Source organism: Schistocerca gregaria, chromosome 4, assembly GCF_023897955.1.
Source record: "Schistocerca gregaria isolate iqSchGreg1 chromosome 4, iqSchGreg1.2, whole genome shotgun sequence".
In the NCBI taxonomy this organism is placed as follows: Eukaryota; Metazoa; Arthropoda; class Insecta; order Orthoptera; family Acrididae; genus Schistocerca; species Schistocerca gregaria.
The window spans coordinates 779,201,653-779,215,891 of NC_064923.1; the positions used below are offsets into that span (position 1 = coordinate 779,201,653).

The window sequence follows — 14,239 nt, forward strand, 5'->3', positions numbered from 1 at the left end:
GCCATATATCTGTGTCACTACGAAGTATAGTGAAATTTTAGTAATAGTAGCTTGGTCTGCTATTCTAATGTGCAACTTATTTTTTAAAGTCCGCTCGTAACTTTACCAAATTTCTTGTTTTTGAAATTATGTCGATAATAACGAGGAACATTCAGTAGCTGTAAGGGATGTCGCTCTGGAAAACCAAGAACATCAAAGTCACATCGAATGATTGTCAATTTTATTTCGTAATAAACTAGAAAATTATTATTACACAATATAGAAACATATGTTTGCCATTTAGAAGTTGTACAAATACGGGGAACGAAGAGGCACAGACGTTTGCCACACTGGGTCGTACAAGGCCGAAGAACGAGGTCATGTTCACTGATTCTGTGTGTGAGTGTAACAGTGCACATCAACATCCGATCTCAGTGATACAGTGCTTTACATCTAACAGATATGTAAAAATCTTTCCATCTGAACATACAGTTAATAAGATACAATTTAAAATGACAAAAAAGTGATTGTTTCCGAACTTCCTTCACGTTGCTGCCCACTCGTGGGACGAGAGAGCACAGTGCGACGACAAGATTTTCTTCAAGCTTCGCTTTACTGCGAAAAGTCACTCTCAGTCAGCACATGTCCAAAATGTTCCAAGTAATGTGTCGGAGATGTTTCAGAAGTTGGTTTCACACCACTGGGTCGGCTGAAGCGTTGAGCGGTGGTTAAATGTGTGGCAAGTTGTCGCAGACTATGAAGTCGGTCACGGCGTACTTGGTGAAACTGTCCCTCTCGCCCTGGCCCACGTTGACGATGTCCGTGGCTGCGTAGTAGTTCCCCCTCTTCCCGGGAGAGGCAGCACCGTTCTTGTGGTGGTGCGGAGTCACCGGACGCGAAATGCTGCCCACGAAATGCAGGTCGTCGTGGAAGCTGCTCACTATCGAGAAATCTGCAACAAGAGAGGGCGCTATTAGCGTTCAGTTTTCGGCGAAACAGTGCTTAGAGTGTTGCTGAAGTGTGAAGTGAACAGAGGTGACTCAGAGGGCAACATGTTTCACCATGCGCCATTCACCGCTGTTTTAGGAACTCAAATATCATTACGTTAAAATCAACAGTCGAGATCGCAACAGCATTTTGTTTGTTGACCGATTTCGGCTTATGGTAAAGGCATCCTCAGAGTTTTTGGAATCCGTATGACTGGTGCAGGCGGCTGCTTAGTTTCTCACGTGATACCGCGATCGTGTACGATTGCAATATCACGTAAAAAACCGAGGACCCACCAGCACCATACGGGTCCCAAAAGTTCTGAGGTTGGCTTTACCATAAGCCGAAACTGGTCAATGGACAAATGTTATTGGTACTCGATTGTTGATTTTAACCTAAGGATAGCACCAGATTGCTCCACTCCATAGACAATGTTGTCTAAATCTGTTAAGTCAAATAACAATTTTGTTCGGATTTTCAGCTGCACTCGCACAACTGTCCCAGAAGCTGGATCTTCGCTTACACACTCAAAAGTATGATATTAGCGAAAGAGCTGTTTTTGACTCAACTTCCACTCACACTTAACTCTGCTATCCACAGGGGATAGGCAAAATAATGTTAACAGTGTTAGTAATGGGATGGTTGTGTCTGATGGTCAACAACGCAGGTAAGGCTCGAGTTCATTACGGACTAGGCATCAGTGCAGGTTGCTTACGAGTAGTGCACACTTCGCATTTGCATTCAGAGGCCGAGGTTGACGTGCAATGAAAGACAGAGTTTAAAGAGAGCAGATTGTGGGCGCTTGATTAGCTGGCGCATCAGTCACGAAGACAGCCAACTTATTGAATGTTTCAAGAGCAACTGTTTCAACAGTCATGACAGCCTATCTCACATCATCGTGTAAACGTAGTAATGAGCGCAAATCAGAACTAAATGACAGAGATCGTCGTACGCTAAGACGAGTTGTGTTTTCTTTTTCCGTTAGCCCAAGTGGTTAAAATCTCGCATAAAGTGAGACATCTGGGTTCGAGTCCCACCCGGTAAAAATTCATATCTGTCACTAATCAACTGTGCAGCTGGTGTCTAATGATATTTGTAACTACGAATACATTTGTTCCAATCGAACAATCTTTGGGTGAGTCAGAATGTCGGCATAGTTGCAGACTTCTAAGTCCAGCAGCATTAGCTTCTCTGGGTTCCGCTCTTAAGAAGAATGACCTGCCATTTCTTCACAGAGTCTCTGAGACGACATTGATATGGAGCCCAGCTGAGACCAAGCTGCCGTAAAGACATCTTAATGGGCATCCAGAAACTTTTGATCACATAGTAACTTTTGTGTTTGTATTTGAGTCCTGCCACAACACGTCGTTGTGTTCCCACTTACGAAGGGTAATAATAAAGTTTTAACTATGAGTGCGAAAAAGTAGTGGTATGTAATTAAATTTTGTTTGTTTGCAGATAAACGTCTGCATTCTTGGTACAGAATCTTCTCGCCTCAGTACCGTAACCCGCCGTTTGCAGAGTCAAAGTAGAGTTATGCAGCCCACTGGTAGATGCACTGCGCAATCCTCATCTGGCTCTTTCGACGATGCACAAAGCCACCGTTGCAAACAAACAAAACTTTTTTTTTTCTGGCGACAGCTGAAATTTTATTACTGCCCTTCGTACCTGTTGCTCGTAGCAGTCAAAACGACTGAAACAGAAAGACTGACAAAACGTGTGGCATTCGCCCTACCCGCTGCTATGCAAAGCTGGCTTGGACTTCCGATCCTCCCTCCATTTATCCCGTTCTCCAGGATCCCGAACGCCACACACTCTTCCTAGCGCTTGGGATCCGCTTACCTCCCACTACCCTAATCGTATACCAACTTATAACAGTTCCCACACTATTCTTCCATCTCGAAAACCTCCGAGTATCATACGTCATGGCGCAGAGGCTAGCACACTGGACTCGTATTCTGGAAGACGACGGTTCAAATCTGCATCCGGCCATCCTGATTTATGTTTTCCGTGATTTCCCTTAATCGCCCCAGGCAAATGCCGGGATGGTTCCTTTGAAAGGGCACGGCTGATTTTCTTCCCCATCCTTGACACAATCCGAGCTTATGCTCTGCATGTAATGACTTCGATGCCGACGGGACGTTAAACCCAGTCTTACTTACTTCTTCTAAGTTAGCCATAAATTACCCATCTCCTAGTTTCCTCCTAGTTCCCCTGCCACCACACTGCCCCAACAGTACACCTCTGCAGTTTCGACGTCTTGTTCAAATGGTAGTTGTTGCATTACCTTCCCTTACCTGAAGAAGAAATCTAGCCATATTTATACCCTTCCTACCAAATATAATCAGAACCCACCCCATCTCCCCTAGTCAGGGACACCTTCCTCTCCACTCCTCTCCAGCCATACCGTAAGACAGCCAGGAGTAGCATCCCTCTTCCCACTCCCAAATCCCTGCTCCAAACAACCACCCCCACAGACACCCTATTACACACTACCCATACTCCACAGTTCCGATGATTTCCCTCTCCCTCGCAAACTACAGCCACGCATCACTTCACTTGCCTCTGTCTCTACCTTAATCAGTCGACACATCGACCCTTTACCTTTTACCTCCTGCAACTGTCCATGTGTCTTTTATACTTTTATGAAAAATTAATTTGCCACTTCACCTGTGTCTCCATGTTAATTAATCAACAAATCAGCCTTTTGTACTTTATGTCAAACATTAACTTGTGTAAAACATTCATTTTGTAGCCAAGATGTCCAATTTTACGATTTGTTTTAAAATTTTTACTCTCATATGGCCTAATACGGCGACTTGTATCAACTGACACAGGGCGAGGGGGATGAAGTAACTGTTGTTGTGGTTGCTATTGTTGTAGTGGTTGTTGTTGTTGTCCAGCTATCGATTCTACTTTATCCTGTGCAAGCCTCTTCATCTCTGAATAACTACTGAAAACTACACCCTTCTCAATCTGTTTACTGTATCCATCTCTTGATCTCCCTCTACGATTTTTACCCCCCAAACTTTCCCCAGTGCTAAATTGATGAATTCCTGATGTCTTAGAACGTGTCCTATCAACTGATCTCTTCTTTTAGTTAAGAAGTGCCACGTATTTCTTCTCTCCCCAGTTCTATTCAGTACTTGCTCGTTAGTTTCATAGCCTACCCTTCTAACCTTCAGCATCTTCTGTAGCAAGACATTTCGAAAGCTTCTACTCATTTCTCTTCTAAACTGTTTATCATCCATGTTTCACTTCCTTAAGGGCCTGCATCCAGATAAATACGTTCATAAGAGACTTTCTGACACCTAAGTCTATATTCGACGTTCCAGGATGAGAGGTTGTGGAAAGTTTGCAGGAGAGCTTCTGTAGGTTTGGAAGGTAGGAGACGAGATACAGGGAGCAGTAAGGCTGTGAGGACGGAGCGTGAATGGTGCTTAGGTTGCTCAGATGGTAGAACACTTGCCCCCGAAAGTCAAGTCTCATTCGACGTTCCTTGTCATTACCAGTCTACATTCTATAACCTCTCTACTTTGGTCACCGCAACTTATTTTGCTACCTAAACAGCAAAACTCATCTATCACTTTCATTTTTTCGTTTTCTACTCTAATTCCCCAGCATCGCCTGATGTAATTGGACTACATTCCATTATCCTTATTTTGCTTTTGTTGACGTTTATTTTACATCCTTCTTTCCAGACACTGTCCACTCTTTTCAACTGTTGTTCCAAGTCCTTTGCTATCTATGACAGAGTGAAATAATTGTAGAGACAGAGAAAAAGTTGCGGTACTGACCGGCGAAGTCGTGGCTCTTGGAGGGCGCGAGCAGGCAGCCGTACTCGTGCTGTGCGGAGAGCAGCTTGTACGGCTCGTGGTAGACGCTCGAGTTCTCGCTGTCGTCGCCGTTGCTGCCGCTGCCGCTGGCGCTGTCGTCGCCGCGGCCGCCGTACAGGCTGCAGACGGCGGCGTGCGGCGCGGGGGAGGTGCGCCTGGGGGCGGCGGGGGCGGTGGGGGCGGCGGCCACCCTGGCGTGGCCGGCCACCCCCAGCACGCGCGCCAGCACCGGCGGCGTCGACAGCTGCAGGCCGCGCATCGAGACGCCGCCCCCGGGCGCTGCGCGCGGCAGTCCGCCGCCGGCCGCCGTCCCCGCCGCCGGCGTGAAGCCGCCGCACGGCTTTCCCGCCAGCAGCGCCACCTTCTGGCGGCCGCGACGCACCACCACCACGGCGGCCGCCGCCAGCGCCAGCAGCATCAGGGACGCCAGCCCGCCGGCCACCAGCCCCACGTACGCCTGCTGCGCGCCCGCCGCGTTTGTCGCTGCCAGCCAGGGGTACAGTCAGAAAGTAGAATCTAGCACAGTGCTGAGAGAACGTCTAAGACAGTAAAGAGGAATCGGTTGGCAGGACATATTGTGAGCCACAAAGGACTTGTGGGTTTGATAATGTTACAAATTTGAGGAGAGATGGGTAAAATTCAGGAAGGACAAAAAGGATGGTTACAATAAGCAGGTGAAGTGCATGGAGAGTTGAGGAGGCCTGCACTGGATAGACTAGCGTGGAGAGGGGCGTCAAAGCAAGCTTCTTTCAAAATGGTTCAAATGGCTCTGAGCACTATGGGACGTAGTGGGTCATCAGTCCATTAGAAGGTAGAAGTACTTAAACCTAACTAAACTAAGGACATCACACACGTCCCTGCCCGAGGCAGGATTCGAACCTGCGACCGCAGCGTCGCACGGTTCCAAGTTTCTTTACTCAAGTACGAAATTCGAATGCTGAAGTCGATTTTCTCGCACAACCTATTGTTGTTTCACAGCGAAAAATAATTTATGAAGAACTGTACAACTCTTATTACTGTTCTCACACACTGTTGCGCGAATATGGAGAACGAGTGGCACAAACAGTCATACACTTTCTGCAGGCAAGCTAACTGTGAATTTAACCTCAACGGTATCTCAGAATTTTCAGCCTAATCGGTTACCTGTTACTGATCTTAAGGTCTTCAGTCCGAAGATTGCTTCGATGTCCCTTTCCACGCTATTCTATCCATTGCAAGCCTCCACAACTCTCCATCCACTTCACCTGCTTACTGTAACCATCCTTTGTTCACCCTCCACAATTTTTACCCCTCACACTAACATACATAATCAAATTTAAGACAACTTCGTGCCTCACGATGTGTCCTGCCAACCGATTCTTCTTTACTCAACTTCTGACGTAAATTTGTATTCTCAACCATTCTTGTCAGTACCTATTCTCTTCTTAGTTTTCCGGCTTCTTTTTTCCATAGTCGCAGACATACAAAGTACATAGTACACGTAATTTTGTAGCACATATAACATACACTGTCTTTTGCGACAGTAGTAGTGTCATTAAAACCAAACGTGTTTCCTTTTATTTTAAAGCGTCTCCAGTGGTCAGGTTTCTTTTTTGAATCTTACGCCGTTCTTTCCCTTCTTCTGCACATATGTGTTAAATTTTACCACACAGCTTTCTCATTAACACAAAAGCGTGTATATACTTAGTGTCAGTGAAGCACTCTATGCTAAATCTACCATGTATATGTAGAATAACAGAACGAATGGCGGAAGAAACAAAAAAAAATCCTTGACCGCATAGGATGCTTTAAAATACGGCTATACGCTTTTATTCTTCATTACACTTTTTTACAATCGCAAAAGACGGTATTTAATCAAAATATCTGTTCCGTACCACCGCATCTCTAACTACTATCTAACCTTAAGCATTGTTCCGTAGCACCACATTCACTCTCTCAATGTCAGAATTGTTTACTGCCCACGTATCACCTTCGTCCAAGGCAACACTCTAAAAAATTTTGAGACAAGAATCTGTAACCCTCAAATTTATAAGAGATGTTAAGAAATCTCTCTATTTTGGAAACGCTTTCCTTGCTACAGCCAAGCTGCATTTTATATCCGCCGTAAGCTGTTACTGAACTGCCCAAATAGCATAAAATGTCTACTATGTTCAGCGTCTCGTTTTCTAATCTAATGTCTTTAGCGCTGCCTAATTTAATTCAACTAAATTCCATACCACGTTCTAGTTTTGTTCTTTTTCATCTCATAACCTCTTTTCGATACATTATACTTCAATCCAGCTCCTGTTCCAAGTTTTTGCTGCCTCTGACAGAATTGCGTTAAAGTTATAATTTTCGCTCAATCAACTTTAATGCCCTTTCTACGTTTCTCCTTGCTTTCTTCTATTGCAGTCTGTTTTGTTTACAAGGTGTAAACAACCTTTACCTCCCTGTATTTTATCTCTGCCAGCTTCAGAACAGCAAATAGTGTAAACCAGAAAACGTTGTCTAAATCTAGACATGGAAGAAATTCAGATTTCTCTCTCTTTAACCTAAGATAAGCCGTAGGGAGAGTATTGGCTAGCAGGGTCCTACATTTCTCCGCAATCCGAACTGATCTTCCCGAGGTCGGCTTCTGCCTGCTTTTCCATTCTAGTTATAGATTACTTTGGTCTCTGAATATGTACGCCTCCATTGCGGTTGTGGCTTCAGTACTACTATCTGACTCGTTGAGGCACGGATCATCCTATCTCTGCTATGTCCGTGATTCATGGGGGGCAACGATGTCTGCAGAGCGAATAATGTAAGTCTGTGGTACCCAGAATGTAGTTACAGGAGGCAGTGTTAGCAGCTTTCCTACCAGATACTCTTCAAAGAGCTCTGCGTGTACCTACACAACATGCAACACTGCGAATTTCTGGAGACCGAGGTGAAATTGCTATAGCAGGCAGTTGGCCCCTATCACGAGAGTCGTTGAAACATCGATCACAAAGTCTGCCAGAAATCATCATACTCACTGAAATTTGATACACAGTGGCAAATGTACGATATAGTACTTTCAACGTTGAATTACAACATAGATACATAGATATTATTGACTGCATTATGTGAATCAACATCTTTCGGTCCACCATCAGCACACCTTTCTTACATCTCCCAATCGTCATTTACACCATAGGAGAGCGTAGTAACGTACACCATGCACAATTTATGCTACACTACATCTACATTTATACTCCGCAAGCCACTCAACGGTCTGTGGCGGAGGGCACTTTACGTGCTACAGTCATTACCTCGCTTTCCGGTTCCAGTCGCGTATAGTTCGCGGGAAGAACGACTGCCGGAAAGCCTCCGTGCGCGCTCGAATCTCTCTAATTTTACATTCGTGATCTCCTCGGGAGGTATAAGTAGCGGGAAGCAATATATTCGATACCTCATCCAGAAACGCACCCTCTCGAAACCTGGACAGCAAGTTACACCGCCATGCAGAGCATCTGTCTTGCAGTGTCTGGCACTTGAGTTTGCTAAACATCTCCGTAACGCTATCACGCTTACCAGATAACCCTGTGACGAAACGCACCGCTCTTCTTTGGATCTTCTCTATCTCCTCTCTCAACCCGACATGGTACGGATCCCACACTGATGAGCAATGCTTAATTATTGCCACCTCCTTTGTTGAAGGACTACATTTTCTAAGGACTCTCCCAATGAATCACAACCTGGTACCCGCCTTACCAACAATTAATTTTATATGATCATTCCACTTCAAATCGTTCCGCACGCATACTCCCAGATATTTTACAGAAGTAGCTGCTACCAGTGTTTGTTCCGCTATCATATAATCATACAGTAAAAGATCCTTCTTTCTATCTATTCGCAATACGTTACGTTTGTCTATGTTAAGGGTCAGTTGCCACTCCCTGCACCAAGTGCCTATCCGCTGCAGATCTTCCTGCATTTCACTACAATTTTCTAATGCTGCGACCTCTCTGTATACTACAGCATCATCCGCGAAAAGCCGCATGGAACTTCCGACACTATCTACTAGGTCATTTATATATATTGTGAAAAGCAATGGTCCCATAACACTCCCCTTTGGCACGCCAGAGGTGACTTTAACGTCTCTCTTCATTGGTAACAACATGCTGTGTTCTGTTGGCTAAAAACTCTTCAATGCAGCCACACAGCTGGTCTGATATTCCTTAGGCTCTTACTTTGTTTATCAGGCGACAGTGCGGAACTGTACCGAACGCCTTCCGGAAGTCAAGGAAAATAGCATCTACCTGGGAGCCGGTATCTAATATTTTTTGGGTCTCATGAACAAATAAAGCACGTTGGGTCTTACCCGATCGCTGTTTCCGGAATCCATGTTGATTCCTTCAGAGTAGATTCTGGATTTCCAGAAGCGACATGATACATGAGCAAAAACATGTTCTAAAATTCTACAAGAGATCGACGTCAGAGATATAGGTCTATAGTTTTGCGCATCTGCTCGACGACCATTCTTGAAGACTGGGAGTACCTGTGCTCTTTTCCAATCATTTGGAACGTTCCTTTCCTCTAGAGACTTGAGGTACACGGCTGTTAGAAGGGGGCAAGTACTTTCGCGTACTCTGTGTAGAATCGAATTGGTATCCCGTCAAGTCCAGTGGACTTTCCTCTGTTGAGTGATTCCAGTTGCTTTTCTATTCCTTGCACACTTATTTCGATGTCAGCCAATTTTCGTTTGTGCGAGGATTTAGAGACGGAACTGCAGTGCGGTCTTCCTCTGTGAAACAGCCTTGGAAAATGGTGTTTAGTATTTCAACTTTACGCGTGTCATCCACTGTTTCAATGCCATCATCATCCCTGAGTGTATAGATATGCTGTTTCGAGCCACTTACTGATTTATCGTAAGACCAGAACTTCCTAGGATTTTCTGTCAAGTCGGTACGTAGAATTTTACTTTCGAATTCACTGAACGCTTCACACATAGCCCTTCTTACTCTAACTTTGACGTCGTTTAGCTTCTGTTTGTCTGAGAGGTTTTGGCTGTGTTTACACTTGGAGTGAAGCTCTCTTTGCTTTCGCAGTAGTTTCCTAACTTGGTTGTTGAACCACGGTGGGTTTTTCCCGTCCCTCACAGTTTTACTCGGCACGTACCTGTCTACAACGCATTTTACGATTGACTTGAACTTTTTCCATAAACACTCAACATTGTCAGTGTCTGGACAGAAATTTTTGTTTTGATCTGTTACGTAGTCTGAAATCCGCCTTATATTACTCTTGCTAAACAGATAAACCTTCCTCCCTTTTTTGTATTCCTAATTCCTTCCATACTCAGGGATGCTGCGACGGCCTTATGATCACTGATTCCCTGTTCTGCGCTTACATAGTCGAAAAGTCCGGGTCTGTTTGTTATCAGTAGGTCCAAGATGTTATCTCTACGAGTCGGTTCTCTGTTTAATTGCTCGAGGTAATTTACGGATAGTGCACTCAGTATAATGTCACTCGATGCTCTGTTCCTACCACCCGTCCTAAACATCTGAGTGTCCTAGTCTGTATTTGGCAAATTGAAATCTCCACCTAAGACTACAACATACTGAGAAAATTTATGTGAAATGTATTCGAGATTTTCTCTCAGTTGTTCTGCCACTAATGCTGCTGAGTCGGGAGGTCGTTAAAAGGAGCCAATTATTAACCTGGCTCGGTTGTTGAGTGTAACCTCCACCCATAAGAATTCACAGGAACTATCAACTTCTACTTCACTACAGGATAAACTACTACTAACAACGACAAACACGCCACCACCGGTTGCATGCAATCTATGCTTCCTAAACACCGTCTGTGCCTTTGTAAAAATTTCGGCAGAATTTATCTCTGGCTTCAGGCAGCTTTCCATACCTTTAACGATTTCAGCTTTGGTGTTTTCTATCAGCGTTTGAAGTTGCGGTACTTATCAACGCAGCTTCGACAGTTTACAATTACAATACCGATTGGTGCTTGGTCCCCTCATGTCCTGACTTTGCCCCGCACCCTTTGAGGCTGTTGCCCTTTCTGTACTTGCCCGAGGCCATCTAGCCTAAAACCACAAAAGGTATGTTTCGAAACTTTGGTGAACATTGATCACATGTTAAGTACCGTACTACGGTATCCAGATATCTAGCGCTCTTAAATAGAAAATTTGTTTGCCTACTCGAAGCCAAATACTTTAACTAAATTCCTAGTCGCTATATCGTCATTTCAGCAGTATTCAGATAATATTTAACGGATCTAACACGTCTGTACATGCATACTGCTTGAAACTGCAGGCATTTACTTCATAGCTAGAATTGGTGCGGCCTCTTGACTTAAATCATATGAATGGAGATTTTATAACTTAATTCATATGGTGTTACACATTTACTTGATAATTAGAAACAGATATTTCGTTCCAAATTATTCTCTTATAAATTATAGTATTAATTTAGTGTGATATCGTGGGAATTTAAACTGTTATGGGATTTCAGTTACTAGAGATTTTAAAAAAAGTGGTACGTACGTAACATGCAGGAACTGTAATACTGAAAATAAATACTTATTCGTTGTGATGAACACACAGCTATTCTCAAAACTATCTTTATGAGAAATGGATGGTACATAAATATTTTTCAAACAGGCTTCGTAGCGGGTCGCATAGAAGTTGTTGAGTTACTGACCAGGTGCTATCTCCTTGCGCTTCTGAGCTGGTTTCTCCGTCGGTATTTCAGAATCTAGGCTGTTTATCTCCTCGAGAGCGCTGTCCTGTTGGTAAAACATCTGTTCCAGGTAGAGCTGCGAAACGTTGCGAGGTACAGGCACTGAAAGAAACAAGAAGAAAAAGTACATTTTAGTTACACTTGCCCAAGAAGTTAGCACCTAGTGATTCGTCTCTCATCTTAGAAGTGGGATCATTATTTTGAACTCTAATCTCCACAAAGTACGACTGCCTATGTGGCACTAGATCCTCAGATAGCCGAAACTTCGTGAAACTAAAACAGTTAGGTCGGTTCTTTTTTCTTTTACGAAAAGAGATGGCCTACGTCTGTCTCTCTGGTTTGTTTACTCGATTCCAATGTCCTGTGATCCCATGAACTAAAGCACTTCGCTTGCTTCTGTCGTGCACTCTCTCCCGCAGACTTCTTGAGTTGGAATCCATTACTTCTGTGACGCAATCGATCCATGTCATTCATTACCGCCTTCTTCTCCTTGTCCTTTTGTGCTTACCCAGCAGTAACGTCTTTACCAGAGAATCATTTCTTTTCATAATACGTGCAAGTAGATCAGTTTCTCTTTCAGTAGCAGACCTCCCAATGAGCAATGTGGCTCTATTTGTTTTAATACTGAACAATTAGCTCTCTTTGTAGGCCATGTTACAAAAAAGTTTCGTCCAATACAGATAGTTGAATGGAGCCTATCCTAAGCCGTTCAACCATCGTTAAGGCCTAGGTCTCATATCTGTACCCCACAAATGGAAACACAAGGAATATACGTTAATATAAGGGTCTTGTTGTTAAAGTTGTATTTCTACTCTTTAAAATACCGTCAAGTTGTAAATGAAAAGTATTAAAAATAATCGTGGAATTCTTTGTTCCACAAGAGCCCGCCTACCCTTCAACAGCGAGTGAAAGATGAGTATGAAGTAAGAAGACTTAGACGGAGGGCAGAAGCGAGGTAAGCTGTCTGAAAGTGTCGTTTTTATCGTCCAGGTGCAACGACCGTGTGCGGTGAAGCTCTCCAAATCGGTATTAATCTCTGGCCCTTCCTAAAACTCATATGTAGTCTAAACCAAAATTTCGCTTGAAATGCGACATGGTACGATATTTGCACTATTACCTGTTGCGTAAACAGAAATTGAATCTTAGCTAGTACATGGACTGTTATTTTAAGTCGACATATTTACACTGTGTACCACGTGTACAGTGTGATGTGGAAACAATTTCAGCCAGTAAATTTCATTGGCTCTTGCAAGACGATGTCGAATTCGATACCTGGCATAACAAAAAATTGACATCTCCAGCTCCTCGCTTGTGACATTCGAATACTGTAGGATAAACTGAATTTCGAGGAGCCAAGAGGCTCTCTTTCCGTGACAGGCTTTCACTGTCGTCTAATTTTACGTTTGGAATATTTACAAAACAGAAGGTAAAGGAAAGGATTCGGTTTTCTTTACGCATTGATTAAAATATTTAGGATAGCACTTGCCTTCACTTGCTCTGTTTTAACCCTGAACAAATTCACATTCACATAGATTAAGCTCCACACCTTATATCTGGAAAATATTATCCCAGGGTTTGAATAAAAATACTCCTCATCCTCCGGTCCTGACCAACGTTTTCGGGCGGTTTTCTTGGTTGTGACGCATATACCACAAGCGGAAATAGCTTCACAAAAATTTCCAATTGGTGGCCCTCCCATGTGGACTACTAAGCCTGCTCCTGGTACTTCGTTGAAAATCTGGTGATTCTTTGGTGCGTCACATTGCCAAGAGGCCGCCTCCAATTTCTGGACGTTGCGAATGAAAAGTATTAAAAATAATCGTGTAATTCTTTGTTCCACAAGACCCCGACCACTCTTCAGCAGGGAATGAAAGGGGAGGAAAAAATAAATTCTAAGGATGATATTCTGTTGTGACAGTTTCATGAAACTAGTTAAAATTATTCTGCTGTATTCAGCTATTCCTGAGTAAATGTTTTGATAGTAAATTACATAGAACGTGGAACTTACTGGGGGATTAAAACTAGTGGATCGGAGCTCGAAGCTCGGTCCTCTATCTTTAGAGGAAAAATGCTCTGCCAACCGATCCATCCGAACACCACACCCCATCCGCCCTCACAGACCTTAATCTCCTGCCTTCCACACTTCACAGCAGTCCTCTTGCATACCTTGAAGAAATGACATTGCTGGTACATGCCTTAGCCACTGGCTAGGGGACTGTTTCCCAGAATGAGTTTTCGCTCTTCAGCTGAGTATGTGTTGGTCTGAAATTTCTTGGCAAATTAAAGGTGTGTGGCGGATGGGGACTGTAACCTTCGATTTTCGCATTTAGCGGCAAGTGGTTTAATGACTGAGCTGTCCAAACAAGACTCTAAGGTCCAGGGCACAGTTTTAAGGTATTTGTAGTTAACTAAGTAACTATCTCCTACATTTCTTAGTAAACGGCTTAGGGTGCCGCATAGAAATTACGTGAAACATATTTGGTTGAAAGCAGTAACAGAAGTCCTCTTCAAAGAACAGTAGTGGAAATCGGTATACAGGCATGGGTATCTGCACAAAACTAATACTGTTTGGAATAGTTGCGTACAATGACTGTGCAACAGTACTGAATCCAGTACACAGAGCCGGCCGGGGTGGCCGAGCGGTTCTAGGCGCTACGGTCTGGAACCGCGCGACCGCTACGGTCGCAGGTTCGAATCCTGCCTCGGGCATGGATGTGTGTGTTGTCCTTAGATTAGTTAGGT

The 14,239-nt window shown here is 43.9% G+C and overlaps 1 protein-coding gene across 1 annotated transcript in view; it reads right to left on the minus strand.

The window, feature by feature from the left end:
- Positions 1–209: 209 nt before the first annotated feature.
- LOC126266793 (epithelial discoidin domain-containing receptor 1-like) overlaps positions 210–14,239 on the minus strand; it is a 70,333-nt gene continuing 56,303 nt past the window's right edge. Inside the window, exons 9-11 of the mRNA XM_049971337.1 lie at positions 11,459–11,599; positions 4,764–5,285; positions 210–931 (exon numbers count right to left, since the gene is read on the minus strand). Of these exons, the coding sequence (XP_049827294.1) occupies positions 708–931; positions 4,764–5,285; positions 11,459–11,599 (887 nt within the window). The 3' untranslated portion in view covers positions 210–707. The remainder of the gene's footprint in view (positions 932–4,763; positions 5,286–11,458; positions 11,600–14,239) is intronic.